This window comes from Octopus bimaculoides, chromosome 13 (assembly GCF_001194135.2).
Source record: "Octopus bimaculoides isolate UCB-OBI-ISO-001 chromosome 13, ASM119413v2, whole genome shotgun sequence".
Lineage (NCBI taxonomy): Eukaryota > Metazoa > Mollusca > Cephalopoda > Octopoda > Octopodidae > Octopus > Octopus bimaculoides.
This window is the reverse complement of record NC_068993.1, coordinates 62908915-62924745: the sequence shown is the minus strand read 5'-3', so window position 1 is coordinate 62924745 and position 15831 is coordinate 62908915. Positions and strand designations below refer to the sequence as shown.

The 15831-nt window shown below is 35.9% G+C and overlaps 1 protein-coding gene across 7 annotated transcripts in view; it reads left to right on the top strand.

Moving 5' to 3' along the window:
* The window catches only part of LOC106884293 (bridge-like lipid transfer protein family member 1), a 213773-nt gene that overhangs the window by 83652 nt on the left and 114290 nt on the right, over positions 1 to 15831 (top strand). For all 7 annotated transcript variants that reach the window (XM_014935660.2, XM_052972555.1, XM_014935618.2 and 4 more), the window contains exons 8-19: positions 760 to 916; positions 1737 to 1907; positions 3706 to 3823; positions 5429 to 5584; positions 6976 to 7073; positions 8500 to 8663; positions 8910 to 9225; positions 9524 to 9718; positions 10338 to 10475; positions 11851 to 12027; positions 12380 to 12625; positions 13418 to 15233. In XM_014935660.2, coding sequence (XP_014791146.1) covers positions 760 to 916; positions 1737 to 1907; positions 3706 to 3823; positions 5429 to 5584; positions 6976 to 7073; positions 8500 to 8663; positions 8910 to 9225; positions 9524 to 9718; positions 10338 to 10475; positions 11851 to 12027; positions 12380 to 12625; positions 13418 to 15233 — 3752 coding nt within the window. The remainder of the gene's footprint in view (positions 1 to 759; positions 917 to 1736; positions 1908 to 3705; positions 3824 to 5428; positions 5585 to 6975; positions 7074 to 8499; positions 8664 to 8909; positions 9226 to 9523; positions 9719 to 10337; positions 10476 to 11850; positions 12028 to 12379; positions 12626 to 13417; positions 15234 to 15831) is intronic.

Sequence of the window (15831 nt, the reverse complement as noted above, 5' to 3'; positions counted from 1 at the left end):
AAAGGACTCCTTCCAATCTTCTCAAGTGGTGAAATGATTAAAGAAGATTCTTTATTTATGGAAGATGGGGCTCCTTGTCACATGGCTAAAAGGACCCAAGATCTGTTGAATGAGAATGGCGTTAAAAAGCTTCCATGGCCAAGCCAGTCACCAGATATGAACCTTATTGAACACCTCTTGGACATAACGGACAGGACCCTTCATAAGAAGAACAAGAAAGCATCTTCAAAGCTGGATCTTTTGAGATTACTGCATGAAACTTGGCAAGAAACTCTGCAAGAGAATATTCGTCATCAGATCATTAACATGCCTAATAGAGTCCTTGCAATGAAAAATGCAAAGGGCATGTCTACTAAATATTAAATATTCACACAATTATTACACAATTTGAATGTATGATTTCAGATTTAAATAAATTTTAATGATTATATGGGTGGCTTATAATCCCATTTTTACCTCTGGTGGTCCATATTAGCTTGGCCTCTATCCTTTGACCTGTCTAGCATGAGAGAGGCTCTATCAGGGGCTTGTGCTCCATTGGCAGGGCTCTCATGGTCATTGAAGCTCACAGACTGCCACACTGCAAGAAGGACTGGACCTTGTGGTGGAAATTTAAAATGGTCTTATTATAAAATGTTTTATTCATAGCCTTGGAGATGTAAACAAGGAAAAGCAGTGCGAATCACAACAAAAAAGAAAAATGGCAAAAACTACTTTATTTGTCTAAGTTTTGTTTTTCTTTTCTTCCTATCTTTCCAGAGAACATCTCTGGAAGTTTTTCTTTCCTGCAGACTATCAACCTTTGCAACCCACCAGAGATCCTAGCCCAGGTGAGCGGAGGCAGTACAAAGCATTTGAATTTCGTATGAGTATTATTGCCAAAGCAACTGTGGATATACTCTTTACCAAAAATTCTGTAAGTGCAGTTTCTGTACTCTTTTGTTTTTTTATCCACTTCAGTCTTCTTTCTTTCTCTCCCTCTTTACATTTCTTTCTTGCACTTATATAAACACACTGGCAGAAGTGTTAGTGTGGTTGTCTTATTTATTCACATTCAGAAATGATATTACTATCCTCCAAACTACGATTCTCTTAAAGACCTTTTGATTTTGATGTGTGAATAATTTGTTCCTGTTGTCCGTTAGATAACTTGGATTACTGCACTTGGAATATCTGAACTATCTGTACACCCTTTGAAATCAAATCTGCTTCTTTCTTAAATATTGAATTATAATTATATCTGTAGAGAATCCCACCAGAAACTACTTCTATCTATACACAGTTTATTTTTATGCACACGGTACAGATTATTTTAACCATGTCTGTCTGATCTTTAACCCTTTAGTGTTTAAACCAGCCATATCCGGCCCAATATATTCTACATGTTTTATATTCAAACTGGCCATATCTAGCCTCTCACACCTAACCTACATTGACATTCTAAAAATAAACAATCACATCATTGAAACCTCAAAGCTATAAGATAATGCATGATTAATTCAAAGCAATGCGAGTGAAAAAGTATTACATTTAACAGGGTAATCTGAACACTAATGGGTAAATATGGGATGGTTAGTTTTAGTAATTCCTCGGTCTCTATTTGAAAGTATATTTGCTGAGAGAAATTTTCATGACCGACACCACCACCACCACCACTACTACCACCACCACAAATATTTATTTAGAAAGATGTTTTAGATTATTGAAAATGTTTTTTTTTCTCCCTTTGTCAACAGGTCAATCAAGCTATACATATGAACACAGGGCAAGGTTCATATGTAGAAGCTAACATTCCATGGATTATCGGAGAAACGGGTTACACTACAAAAATAACTGGTCAGTTGTTACTTCTTGATGCCACAACCAGTCTTCAGTTTCGGTCCTTGGTTGACTGTGAGACATTTGAGGTGAGTATAGAACACTTGTGTTGACTGTGTATGAGTAACATGTAGAGCTAATAGCAAAGGCTTTGAGATCAAATCTTGGCATTCCATTGCATTTTTGAGGAAGTTACAGTATCTAGCATGAGTCTTTCATATTGATTTAAAATTTTGGCCCAAGGTCATCAGTTTCTGGGAAGTGGGATAACCAATTACATCAACTGCAGTACTTATTCATTGACCCCGAAAAGATGAAGGGCAAAGGTGACTTCAGCAGCAGCAGTTGAATTTAGGACACAAAGACAGATGAAGTGCCACCGAGCATTTTGCCTGGCGTGCTAATGATTCTGCCATCTTATGAGGCATTCATATTGGGTATAGAGTGTGGTGGGCAAATTTGAACTCAGAATATGGAGCCAGAAGAAATGCTACTAAGCATTTTATCCAATGTGCTAACAATTCTGTTCAGCTTGCTGCCTTCAGTTGGTCAGTAATTAAAAAGACTTTCCAACTGGGACAATTCTATCCTGTTTCCAAACTCAGTATATCCAAGCCTACATTATCCCATGCAGCCTTTTTCTAAGACTCTACAATGTGATTTGGTGGAGATTTGGCTGTTATTTCAAGTAGACTGAACAACCATGCAGAGACTCCTCCATTGGTTCATGGAATTCTGGTTGTTTGCTTTGCTGACTTGGGCAGCTGCAAGTATTGTTGTTTTATGTTTGTTTTTTTTTAATTTTTCATTGCTATTGCTAATTATGTCAACAGCACAGTGGACAGAAATAGAATTGATTTTTTATTATAATTCCAGTTGTAGTTGTTGTCAATCAGATATTCTCTGCAAGTCTACAACCCATCACACTATTATAAATATTCACAGTGCATAATAATTATAACTTAAATATTCAACTGGTAATTCTACAGTAGTCAAAATCTCACCAAAATCAATATTGAGTAACCAGGTCTTGATTAAATCTTTTAAAATATTTTAACCTATTGATCTTTTGCGTAAATCTTTTTGAGTAAATTTGTTCTTGCATACTCTGGTCTTGACACCTTACTCTTCTGCACTGATGTCTGATGACTTGTCATCGGTAGCATTCAGTGACTAAAATAAATATTAGTGTCCACTCTATATCTCAGTCATTCTCTCCTAATTGTTATCTGGTTGGTTGGGGAGGCAGTGTTTACTGTTGTATCCAGGCCAGAGGACAATGTTAATAATGAGGTTTGAAACTGTGACTCTTTCAACTGAAAAGCCAACATCATATTTATTGAAATGCATGAATTATTTCACATGTGGTGTTGAAGTTCGCATCATTTGCATTAATTAATTTTGTATCACATCAGGATTAAACTTACTATGAGAAGCTTTTGGGATTTAAAATCCAACTTAAAAGAGACTCTCTTGAAAATTCCAATATCTTAATTGTTGGGTTTTTTTTTTAAAGCTGGTTTTTATTCTTCTCCAAAACCACTTTCCAAAGTGATGAAATCCGTTTATATAGATAATCTTTCTTTTGCTTCAGAGCCGGCAATTTTGGTTGAATTTGTTATAAATCTGAAAGTCATGAAATATATATCTTAATTCAAAATAATTAATGCATTTTATATTACATGAATTCTTTTGTCATTGCTTCTGAAAAGGATATTGACTATATAATACATGTGAATCTGCTGCTATATATTTCTAACTTGTAATTAGTAAAAAAGAAGCAAAAGCCAGCAAAGAGGCAATGATTTGATGTTATTTAAAATAGTCTTCTTTGTACCACATTCTTGAAGTTGTTAATTAATATTTATCATCTTTTTTTTCTTAAAGTTCTCCATCAGTGCCACATATCCAATTATCTGGAATAGTCATCAAGACTGGCAAATTGACTTTACTGCCTGCAAAGCAACTGTTTACCTTATCTATGATCTGAAGTCATTCTTCTCAGGTAAACTTTGAATTTTACATATTGTGTTTCTATAACGTACTTCTTCCAATTTACATTTCAATCCTTTAGCATTAATCCTTAAGCATTCAGATGACTTTGTCAACCGTAATGCTGACTTACTCCCACTGTTTTGAATTAATCTTGCATTATCTTGCAGCTTTGAGACTTCGGTGATGTGATTGTTTACTTTTTGAACAACATTGTAGGGTAGGTGTGAGAAGCCAGATCTGACTGGTTTGAACATAAAATGGGTAAAATGTTTGGGATAGATGGGACGAGTTTAAATGTCAAAGGGTTAATTCAAGATTACACCATTTTAACAATTCCTGCACAGTTTTGTATTTGCAAAATAATTTAACACATAAACATCATTGTTAAATGATGATGCTGATGGTGACTAGCACATGAGAATAAATTAAAGACTTGTTTAAGACCCTAAGGAAACAAAGCTTATTGTCAACTATTTTTGTGTAGGAGGAAGTTCCTGACGAAACCAGCCTACAAATTGTCTCCAACTTTCGTTTGATTGTCATTTCACTTAAACCATTAATGACCATATAAGGAGGCTCTGAATGAATTGTATTGTTCTCTGTTTCCTTCCTTTTAAAAGTGTCAGACTGCTACAGTTTGTTTAACAGAGTTGTTTAATGTGAGAACAGCTTTAACTATAAAGAGATTACATTATTAAAATAATCATTTCATGACTGCTTAGAGATTTGGTTGTTATGTCTAGCAGATGGGGTAACTGGGTAGAAGCTCCGCCATTGGCTTTGGTTTATCAAAGTCAAGTTCAAAAAGAAGAAATGAACATTAAACTGTGGGCTTAAAGAATTAATCTTCAACCTTACAGCAGTGAGCAATTCTCTATGGTAAAGTGCATTGTCTTGGCCACCCAGAGCCAAATATATTGGCTACTCGGACATCACTGCACATTATGACAGGATAGAAACTTCCAACCAAATTGTTGTCCAATGCTTTGCAAGTTTATCTTGTGCCATTCATTGGTTGTGAAAGAAAGAGGTTGGAAGGGAGGGGAAGAGGAAGCATTTAAGTTTGTTGAGTCAAAAGAAAAGGGGAAGTAACTGTGTGCCAGGCGAGAAGTTAGAGTATGATTGGAAACTTTAAAAAGTCAGCATTATATTTTTAAAGAAATGTACAAGTAACGGCACTAGTCATGTTACATTTGTACCTGGTAGTGAAATTCAGATCTCATGTAAATATGTTTTGTGCTTACTGTAAAAAAAAAAAAAATAATAAAGAGAACAAAACAAGATGATCACTGCTTAGAAACTCGTGTATTGTAACAGCATCTCTCATAAAAGCTGTACTTGGTGGAATCTTCTCAGCACTGTGCCATGTCAGAATTAAAAAAAAAAAAAAAAACTTGAATTTTGGAATTTTGGATAAAGGATTTTCAATTGTATTAATAATTCACTTTTAGGTTCCTGGATTTTGTTATGATTGAATTATATTTGAACTTTTCACCTAGATTCTTATCATTCATCAAAATTCTTAAAGTATTATCTAAATTTACCTGTAGTTTTAAACTTCTTTTGTTTTTATCATTCAAACAAAACAGAAATCTTTTTTTTTGTTTCATGTTAGATCTGACTGATGATTGGTCAAGTCGGCAGGTTCCAGATATTTACCATTTTGTTCCATACACTTGGCACATCAATTTGATAATCAAAGAATTCGAAATAGTTTCACTGGCTAACCAACACAACTGGATTGATACTTCGTCTCAAAATCAAGAGAACAGTGAGTACTGCTTGGAAGTCTTCTGAAGCCACATATTATAGTGATTGTAAAGTACCTTTTTTTTTTATCTTGAGAAAAATGTTTTCTTCTATAACTAAGCAAAATTATTGTCTTTGTCATTGTCAACAGTTTTTTCTTTCGTACGTCTATGGCAGATCAGTTAGCAAAACTGGTGTTTGAGTGGAAAACACCTCAATCACCTCCTAAACCAGCCTTGGTCAGTCGACTCACCAGACACAAAGGAACCTTATGAAATGTCTGTCATCCTACCTTGATGAACCATTAAGCTTTACTAAAGTTAGTGCTGCCATCAAAACTTTGACTCGGAATCCCTGAACACCATTCTAATGGAGATCATGTGTGATGGTCACTTCTATATAAGAACACTAAATCACAGAGGCATAGTACCAGAGTATGGAATTCAACACGAAGTTGCTAACATTGTTATTGCTAACAAGGGAGATAAATCTGTGTGCTTTAAGATTGAGACTCGTACTCCCCACCCCCCATTGCTTGACCAATGTTATTCTTCAAAGACAGGTCCAATCAGTATTAGAAAATATCCCTCTCACCCCACTACCATCAAACGATGAACTTCTTTCAATTTCCATCTACCAAATTCACCGACAAGGCTTTTGGTCAGCTTGGGGCTATAGCAAAAAAACACTTGTCCAAAGTGTCAAATCCATGTGGTTGGGAACCAAAGTTCTCACCACAAGATATGCCTGCACCTGTACCACACCTGCAGCTATGCTACTTACTTTTCTGAATGAAACTATTACCTAGCTTTTAAAAATAACTTTGTTCTATGAGGCCTATCAAAAACTATATTATTCCATGGTACTGTAGGTGTTTCAGTTTTAAAAAGACAATGGACATTAAACGATGATGAGGATGATAAGTGAATTATTAGAAAATTAGTTTTTTTTCCATCCTTGCCCATGATATTACTTTTGCAGGGCGCTTGAAAATTAATCAAACATTTACTTTGGGAATGTGGGACATAGAAAAGGTTGGGAAGAGAGAGAGGAACAGTAGAATTTTTTTATTTGGATTTTATTGATTTCAACATGTTTCTCTGTTTAAATTGCCTTGTTTTCATGTTTAACCCATTAAGTCCCACTGTCCTATAAATAGGACACTAAATGAGAACATTAAATAAGCTATATCACATTGTCTCAGTGTCCTATTTATAGGACACCGACTATTTCCATTTCTACTTGAAGTAAAGGAATTTTGATAATTATTTTTTTCATTCTAAACCTATTTTCAATCATCTGTAAAAATTTAAAAGTAATATTCAGAAATTTAAGTACTCTGGGACTTAATGGGTTAAGAAACTTTGTTTAACCTGACAATACATTTGAAAAATATTTTGTTTATATTTTCAGTTTATGTTGCATTTTGTGGTGATATGTTTGACTTGTCAATTCAGCTTCCCTATGTTGATTTCCTACCTCCAAAAGTTGCAACACGTATATTCATACGAGTGAGTATTGATAAAATTCTTACCTGCGTACTTACTGCTGTGCAGTGAGGTTTGAAATGTGGGTGGTTGTTAGCTAATGTTAAATCTATTCATTGGATATTTTAACCTCAGGAATTAACATAACAAAATAGAAAGGTTGTGTTTAACCATTGTTATATAAAATAAAATATAGAATATTAACTGGTAATTTATTTTATTGATTCTGGGAAAATGAAGGGCAAAGTTGACCTCGGTGGCATTTGAACTTGGAACATAAAGGCTGGAAGAAATACTGCTGAGCCACTTTAAGGATAACAATAATAAAAAGAGCACTCAGAGAGTGCAAACCTCTGCCAAGGCAACACCAACATCCTCTCAACGGTTATGATTTTTAAAATGAGAATGTCTGAAATAAACTCGACTGCTCTCACAAATGAGAATACTAAAAATGAACCCAATCGCTGTCAAAAATTAAGTAAAAAAATAATCCAAAATCCTTGTCTGGTACTGGATCGATCCCAAAATCTAATCAGTTCGTGCCTGTCATGAGGCCAAGCATCTCTGACAGTTTCGTCCGAATCCATTCAGCGGTTCTTGAGATATTTTGTCCATGGACAAACAAACGTGACTGAAAACAATACCTTCGCTAAGGTGGAGGTAATAATTCTTTCTACTATAGGCAGGGAGGGAGCTATTCAGTTACATTGACCCCAGTGCTTGACCAGTACTTCTTGAAAGAATGAAGAGCTAAGTTATCCTCGGCAGAATTTAAACTCAGAATGTAATGATTCAGACAAAATGCTTAGCAGCATTTTGTCCTTTTGGCCTTAATATTAATGCTAATAATCCTTCCTACTGTAGGCACAAGGCCAGATATTTTTGGGGGAGAGGGATAGTTGTGTACATCAAACCCAGTACTTAACTGGTACTCATTTTATCAACCCCAAAAGGATGAAAAGCAAAGTTGACCTTGGTGGAACTCTGAATGTAATGACAAATGAAATGCTGCTAAGAATTCTGCCTGGTGTGCCAACGCTTCTACCAGCTCATTGCCAAAAGAAACAGAAATGATAATGGCAGTAACTTTTGCTTCCGTTCTTTGGATAGCTTAGCCGAAAGAACATGGAAGTAGTTGTTCTGTGTCTCCTCCAGTGTACTTAGTGTTTTGAGTTTTGTTTGAATCAGTTTCTCTCTTTCATGTTTCTGGAATTACTAACACAAATATTCTATAATATATTAAGATTAGTTCATTCCATCAAGTAGGTTCCTCTTGTATATAGAATCTGGCAATCCCATGTTCTTGACTTCATTTACAATTTTATTGCAGCAGCAGCTCTGTTAGTAGAAATTATTGCAATGTTTCATTTATCACAACTTGTCATTTCTCTTCCATTTTTATATTTGGAGCTTCATGTTTATGAGAAGTGTTATTGTTTAATTCACTCAGGGTGAGAGTATGGATTGTCGGTTATTTCTACCGGAAACTGTGACTAGTCGCCATGTTATCAAAGCATTGTCAGAGAATATGAAAATACTCGACCGTGATGGAAATGTTCTTGAAAAAGGCTTCCCAGCTCAAAGGGAAAAGTGGAGGAAACTCACACAGAAAAGGTAATTTACATATTTTCATGTTAAAAGTTTTACTCTCAGACTAGTAAGAGTTCTGTCCCACTGCATGGCAAATTAGGTAAGAATCTTGTATGCATTGTATTGCCATCTAAAATCAAGAAGCTGAACAGATTAAACTAATATTTTCTCTGAATATTTACAAGCTTTTAGTTTTCTTGTTTGTCTAACAGAATCCATTGGTTGAGAGACAAATGGACATAACTTAAAAACAATTTGATTATTTTCTAGTGCCGACTGGATTGATTGTTGGACAACACCCATTGCAGCTTTGAGCATCACCTACACCTATCACCCTATGCCAGTATTGCATGTGTGCAGCGACCCTGTGGCTGGTCTTGAGGAGAACATCAACTCTGGTCTAGAACTTGAAGAAGCTCTGCTTATTCCACTTCGGCCTCTAAGACAAGACATGGTGTATTCCAAGCCACCGGATGACTTTGATCCTATTTTACTAGAACCAGATGTGATCAACCTTGAATTAGAAGTAGGACCCTCAGTACTCTGTCTGTATGGTTCCTTACTTCTCAGTTTGTGGAATATAAAGGTAAGTCACAACTTCCCCTCTGTTTTGTGGCAGTTCCTGAAACTGAAACTATTAACAGCTGTAGGCATCAGCTTTTACTATTTTAGTTTGCTATTAGTTAATACATTAACTGAACTGTCGACTTAACATATTGTTATTTCACATATTCTTGTAGTATAGTTTGTTCGGTCACGCTTTTCAAGAAAATTAGACAACACTCTGCCTCTCCCTTCCGTAAAAAGAAAAAGGGATGTCGATAAAACATCACATCAGATCAAAATTATTTTTTTATTATTTTTCACACATTTTTGTATTGTAGGAAAATTATTTTGGAGAAGACCAACATTTTACAGACTTTTATAATGCTCCAAAAAATGATGAAGAAAATGATGTAAGTTTTCCTAATCTGTCCACTAGTGAAGAAAGATCAGGTTCATTTGATCCTCGAAAGTATCGTCCATTGTCAGTAACATTTTCTGTTACGTTACATGACATGCAGATCCACCTCATAAAGGTAACCACAATCTCTTTTTATTAAATCTTCTCAAATTTCCACACCACTCCTTTCTGAAATTAACCCGAAATTAACCCTTTAGCAGTCAAATTACTCTGTCAAGCGGAATGATTATTTATTCACATTACTGGTTCAATACGTAATATTTGTTATGAATAATAATATTCATAAAACAATAGGTTTATATTTAAGTCATGGTTTATAATCATTCAAAAGAAAGTAAGAAAATGGAGATATAGCATATAATAAAAATTTATTATCTGCTAAAATCAAACATAGTCCCTTACAGCTGTTTCAGTTAACCCTAAAGAATTAAATAACAATTATTAAAATCATTATATTAGGCAAAATCTCTTCAGAGGAATAGAAAAAAGATATATCGTTAGAGTTAGGTATATCTTTTTTCTACTCTTCTGAAAAGATTTTGTGTAATATAATGGTTTTAATAATTGCTATTTAATCTTTTAGGCTTTGTTGAAACAGCTGTAAGGGACTGTTTAATTTTTGCAGTTAATAATTTTTTATTAAATGCTATATCTCCATTTTCTTACTTTCTTTTGAATTTTGTCATATATATTTTTTTAATATTTTTTTATCAATTTTTATTTTCTTTTTTCAGAATTGTAATGTGGATGAAGTTCCCTGTCCTTGCCTTTATGTTGAAAGGTTAGGATTTGAAATGGATAAATCATATAAAGAAACCAAACTTCAACTCCTCATATCCCCTTCATTATTATTGTCCAGAGATTCTACTGAGGTAATTATCTGAATATATAGCTTTCACCTATTACGCTCATTAGACTACGGCCATGCTGGTGCTGCACCACATTGTAGAGTTTTTAGTTGAATGAATCAGCACTGGTACTTATGTTTTGTTTTGTTTTTAAGCCTGGTATCTATGTTTTTTGGACTCTTTTGCCAAACTGCTAAGTTATGGGGATGCAAACTCACACCAATTGTTCAAACGGTGGTAGGAGGACAAAGACACCTACACTTAGGTATATATCATCATCATCATCATCGTTTAACGTCCGCTTTCCATGCTAGCATGGGTTGGACGATTTGACCGAGGACTGGTGAAACCGGATGGCAACACCAGGCTCCAATCTAATTTGGCAGAGTTTCTACAGCTGGATGCCCTTCCTAACGCCAACCACTCAGAGAGTGTAGTGGGTGCTTTTACGTGTCACCCGCACGAAAACGGCCATATATATATATATATATATATATATATATACATACATACATACAGATATGGAAATATTTTACTCTCAAACACATAATAATAATGCTGAAAAGCATAAATAGGATAGAACATCCTTATATTGCAGAAAAATTTGTTAGCAGCCAGCTATGAGACTTGAACTCACATCTCTGTGATTACCAGTCATAGTGCTTTACCTTTAAACTACCTAGAAACTTTGTTTGTTTACATACATCGTAATTTCTATATATATATATATATATATATATATAATTGTAAGGTCCAAGGATTGAGGTATAGAAAGGTTAGCTTTAAGCAAAGCATGGAAAATATAAACAACAACAATAGTGGTTTACTGAGGTGGTATTCTCCACTCTAACCATGTTCTCTACACATTCTGACTGTATCGTCCGTGTGTTGGCACCTACCTCCTTACAACAATGTAGACATCATTCAACCAAGACACCCTTGGCCTGAAGAGTAGCCTGCATTATATACACCTTGCTTGGATATTTACCACTCCCAAGGTTCTGCTCACTATGAAGCATATGTAACCCAGATTATTATATACTCCATCCCATAACTCTTTGTGTGTGCGTGTGTGTGTGTGAGAGATGGGATTCAGTTTCCATCTACCAAATCCACTCACAAGGCATTGGCTGGTCTGAGGCTATAATAGTAGACACTTGCCCAAGGTGCCACACAGTGGGACTGAACTTGGAACCATGTGGTTGGAAAGCAAACTTGTTAACCACACAGCCACTCTTGCACCTTTTTGTCTATTGTACCAAAACTGGCTGTTAAATATAAATTGATGACTTGTGATAAGGTAGCTTTCCTTGTTTCATTGATATTCTAGCTACAAAACTATTTTATTAGAAAGTTGTTCTAATTACAAAATTATTTGCTTTGTCTTTTCTAATTGCAGAGAGATGCTGAGCATGCTCATATACATGAAGGACATTTGGCTTTATCGGGTCTGCAAGTGCGGGGACATGCTATGTTTTCAGGAGAGGGGTTACCACTAGATCGGGATACAATAGAATATGCATGGCTTGTCGAAGTCATTGTCGGTAGTCTTTCTGGAAGACTGACATCTCCCCAGGTAACAAAACCGCTTGGATGTTTCTCATTCTCTTTATTTTTAATCAACAGTTAGAAATGTTAATTTTGTCTCTACCATGTAGGTATCTGGATTGCACCTGGTCATTTAACTGACTACCTGCATACTATAGATTTATTTAATTAGAACTAACCTGAAACTATACTATACTGTACACACATGTTTATACTCATTTTTATATATACACACATACTCGTATATACTTACACACAAAAGTACACACATACAGGCAACACACATCTGCACACCCATGCACACTTGCAAAGATATATAATAGTGTAAAATTTATATAGTTATATTTTTGTTACTGTTTTTTTTTTCTTTTTGCTTTTAGGTTCAAAGTATTGTTGAATTTCTTGAAACGTTCATTATGCTTGTTGACGATTCTGAAAATATTTTGCAATCCCCCATACCATACAGAATGTGCCAACATGGCCTACCTCAACCGCAATGTCGAATGTTTCCACAATATCCATTCTGTTGCCCTTCACCCGAAGACATCAAATACAGAATGACACGAGCCTCTGTTGATTCCATCAATTTGCATTTTGTTGAATTTGGTTCGTCTTCCAATCTCCAGGTAAACGTTTTATTTCATTAATGTTAACAACTTTACATAATGATTTACGTAAATTTTCCTATGTATCAAAATTTTGATTAGTTGCAAGAATCTCTTGCAAATCACATCCTACTCTCTTAGAAAAGAACACACACGATGATGTATGAGGTTTGAATAGCACACCAAAGAGGCTAGCTCAGCGATTGCAGTGCTGAGTGTGTTACCTCGACTTTCAAGTTTCATAATAATTACATCAGTGATCGATCTACACATTCTAGAGTAAATGTATATTTGATGCATTTAGTGATTTACTGCAAGTTGAACAACAATGGATTTAGAAGAACAACTTTCCCAAAGAAATAGGCATCTGTAAAAGCTGTCTGAGTTGAAAAACGGGGATGCATTGTGTAGCTGCATAATGTGTGGCACATATTGACCGATAAACAGAAAGAAGACTGAGGCACACTCAGTCTGGAGTTGTTTGGTTGTTTGGAATCTAATGAGATCTCTGCCATAACTGATGATGAAGAATGGGTGCGCATCTGCAAATGTGAAGACAAATAAAGCAACGAATTTGTTTTGTAGAAAGTCGAGGGTTCTTTTTGAAAAGACTCTTCAGTATAAGATTGTGTCTGAGAAACCCCTCCAAAACCCAACAAAAACTGATGAGATGGGCATGACTAGAATGCATTTGATTATGGGTTTGTTCTGACATGGTCATCATGCGGTTAGGCAGCAATTAATAGAAAAGTCTAAGTATAAACTCTTTGTTAAAAAAAATCAATCTAAACTATTTTTCTTTTTACTTTGCAGATTTCTCCAATAAGGTTTTCTACATGCAATCTTCATGGAATTACTACTCGAGCTGGAGTGACAGGTTTTGTTGAGCAGATAACTTTGACTCAGTATATTTCCACAGCTCCTATGAGACAATCAAATGGTCAACCAGAAGTTTGGCTGGAATGTGGTCAGGTTTCATTTGGTCCTATTAATATTGAAGCAGCAATGGCTCTTCCCAACTTAGAATTTCATAAAATTCAGGATGATTTTCTCAAATCGCATGACAGAAAGACACGCCGTCTTTGGTTCTTGTGGAGATCTGAAGTGCCAAATGTTACTTTTGTTATTGGACGTAAATGTGGCTGTCTTGGTGGATGTAAATTTTTTGGCAACAACAAAAATGGTCTTGGATTTTTCCACCCTAAAAAGTTTTCCTCTGGCAATTCTAGTGCTGCTGTCTTTCAGATTTTTCCTAAGGATGCTGATCCTGGCTTTGGACAGAGTCTTCTCTGTCGAAATAAACTAATGTTTGAGACAAATAATTCCAAAGTACCTGGGTCACCTGAAACTTATAAAGGTTTGATATTTACTCGCGGTTATATGAGTACATTTGGTAGCCCTGATACACCAACAACTAACGTAACTTTGGTAGATAGTCTTCAGAAGCAAATGACTGTTGCTGGTGAGCAGCCTCAGGAGAAACAGGCTGATGACAGTGGTGATGAGGATGATGATACATCACATTCCTCAAGTACAGTGACATCCAACACCCATGGACCCACAAGTAAGACTTCGGCTGATGTCAGTAAAAATATAGATGAGCAGGACAAATCACTAAGTATAACTTCTGATGGGTTTTCGCTGGCTGATCCTGTTAGTTTAAATAGCCTGACAGAGGAGACGGAGTTTGGCAGCTGTAGTTCTGGCCCCGTATGCAGTGGGGACTATGCTCGTCATGGTTCCCTAGCCAGCTCAAATGGTTCAGTCTACAGTTATCCTTCATCTCCTTCTTCTGGTTTTGCCCGCTTACACAGCATGACACAGAGCAGCACATCAACAAAGACTGGATCTCCCACTAGAAGATACCCTTGGTCAAGTCCTGAAACTGGTCGAAGTCGGTGCACCAGCGGAGAATATTACACCATGACATCGATGGAAAGTGATCGTTATTTCACTGCTGATGATGACGGGACCATGTCAGAGACAGAACTTCAACGATTCTTCTATAGGAAACCAGTGTTCCAAGAAGTAAAGTTACCTGGCCAAAACAGCGGCACTGTAACTAATGAAAAACCGGCTGAAAATCAGAAACGAGACAGAAGTAGAAGTTTTGATGTCAATGGTACAACTTCAAGAAGTAAAAAACGACCCAAGTCCACCCATAGCTCAACATCTTCCAGTTCCACACTTTCATTTATGTCTGCAATATCTTCTCCTGATGACATCACTTCCAATATTGTTTTAGAGGACCTCTCTATGGTTGATCTCCACGGTCAAATGAACCAACCGATTACCAAATCTCCTGTTCTCATGTCATGCTATCTTAACCATCTCACTCATATGCACTGCACTGACTGGGCAGCACCATCTCCGTTCTCCACCACCCACATGAAATCCGCCTCATTTAAAGGTTTGAAGCAAGACACATCGTTTTTCTCCCATTCATCATTAACTTATGCTCCATGCCGGTTTTATCCCAAACAGTCGTGGGTGCCACACTTCTCCAGAGTCAAGCAAGGTTTTTCAGTGAGTATGATGAAACCTCGCGATGAAATTGATGTTCCCCAGACTCCACTTCTTGATGGACCCACCGATCCTTGGAACTCATTTATTGAAGAAGAGGAAGCATGTAAGTTTACCGTTACTCTATACATTTGTACAATTGGCTTCTGACTATATCTTTTGCTTTTGTGTGTTTTTAGCACCTTTCCAAAAAATAAATGTGGTGCAACTTGGAACATTTTGCTGCTGTGTCTTGTAATGCATAACTGACATTAAGGATCATAGGTTCAAATCTTGTTCTTCAAAGATAAAGAAATATTATTGTTCTTACTTTAGTTAATACTGACAAACACAGAATGTTTTGTTTCAGAAATGAGGGGTTAGTGTTAGAAAGAAAGAAGCTATTAAAACTTCTTTTTCTGTCACTCTTTGTAAAATACTTCAATTTGGTAAACATCCCACCTGTTCTGGCCTGTATAACTAACAACACATAAGAATAAAGATCTTTTGGTCGAGATTCACTTCCTTGGCTGTCAAAGTTATAGTTCTTTTTTTTTTTTTACCTGTAATGTACAGAATGTATTTGTTGGAATTTTGTAGTGGATTTTTTATAGTGAAACCAAACCCTGAACTATGTTGTGTTAGAGTGAACTTCTTGGCCCCACAGATATGTCTGTGCCTGTATTGATGAATCAGATGAAATCACACACACACACACACACACA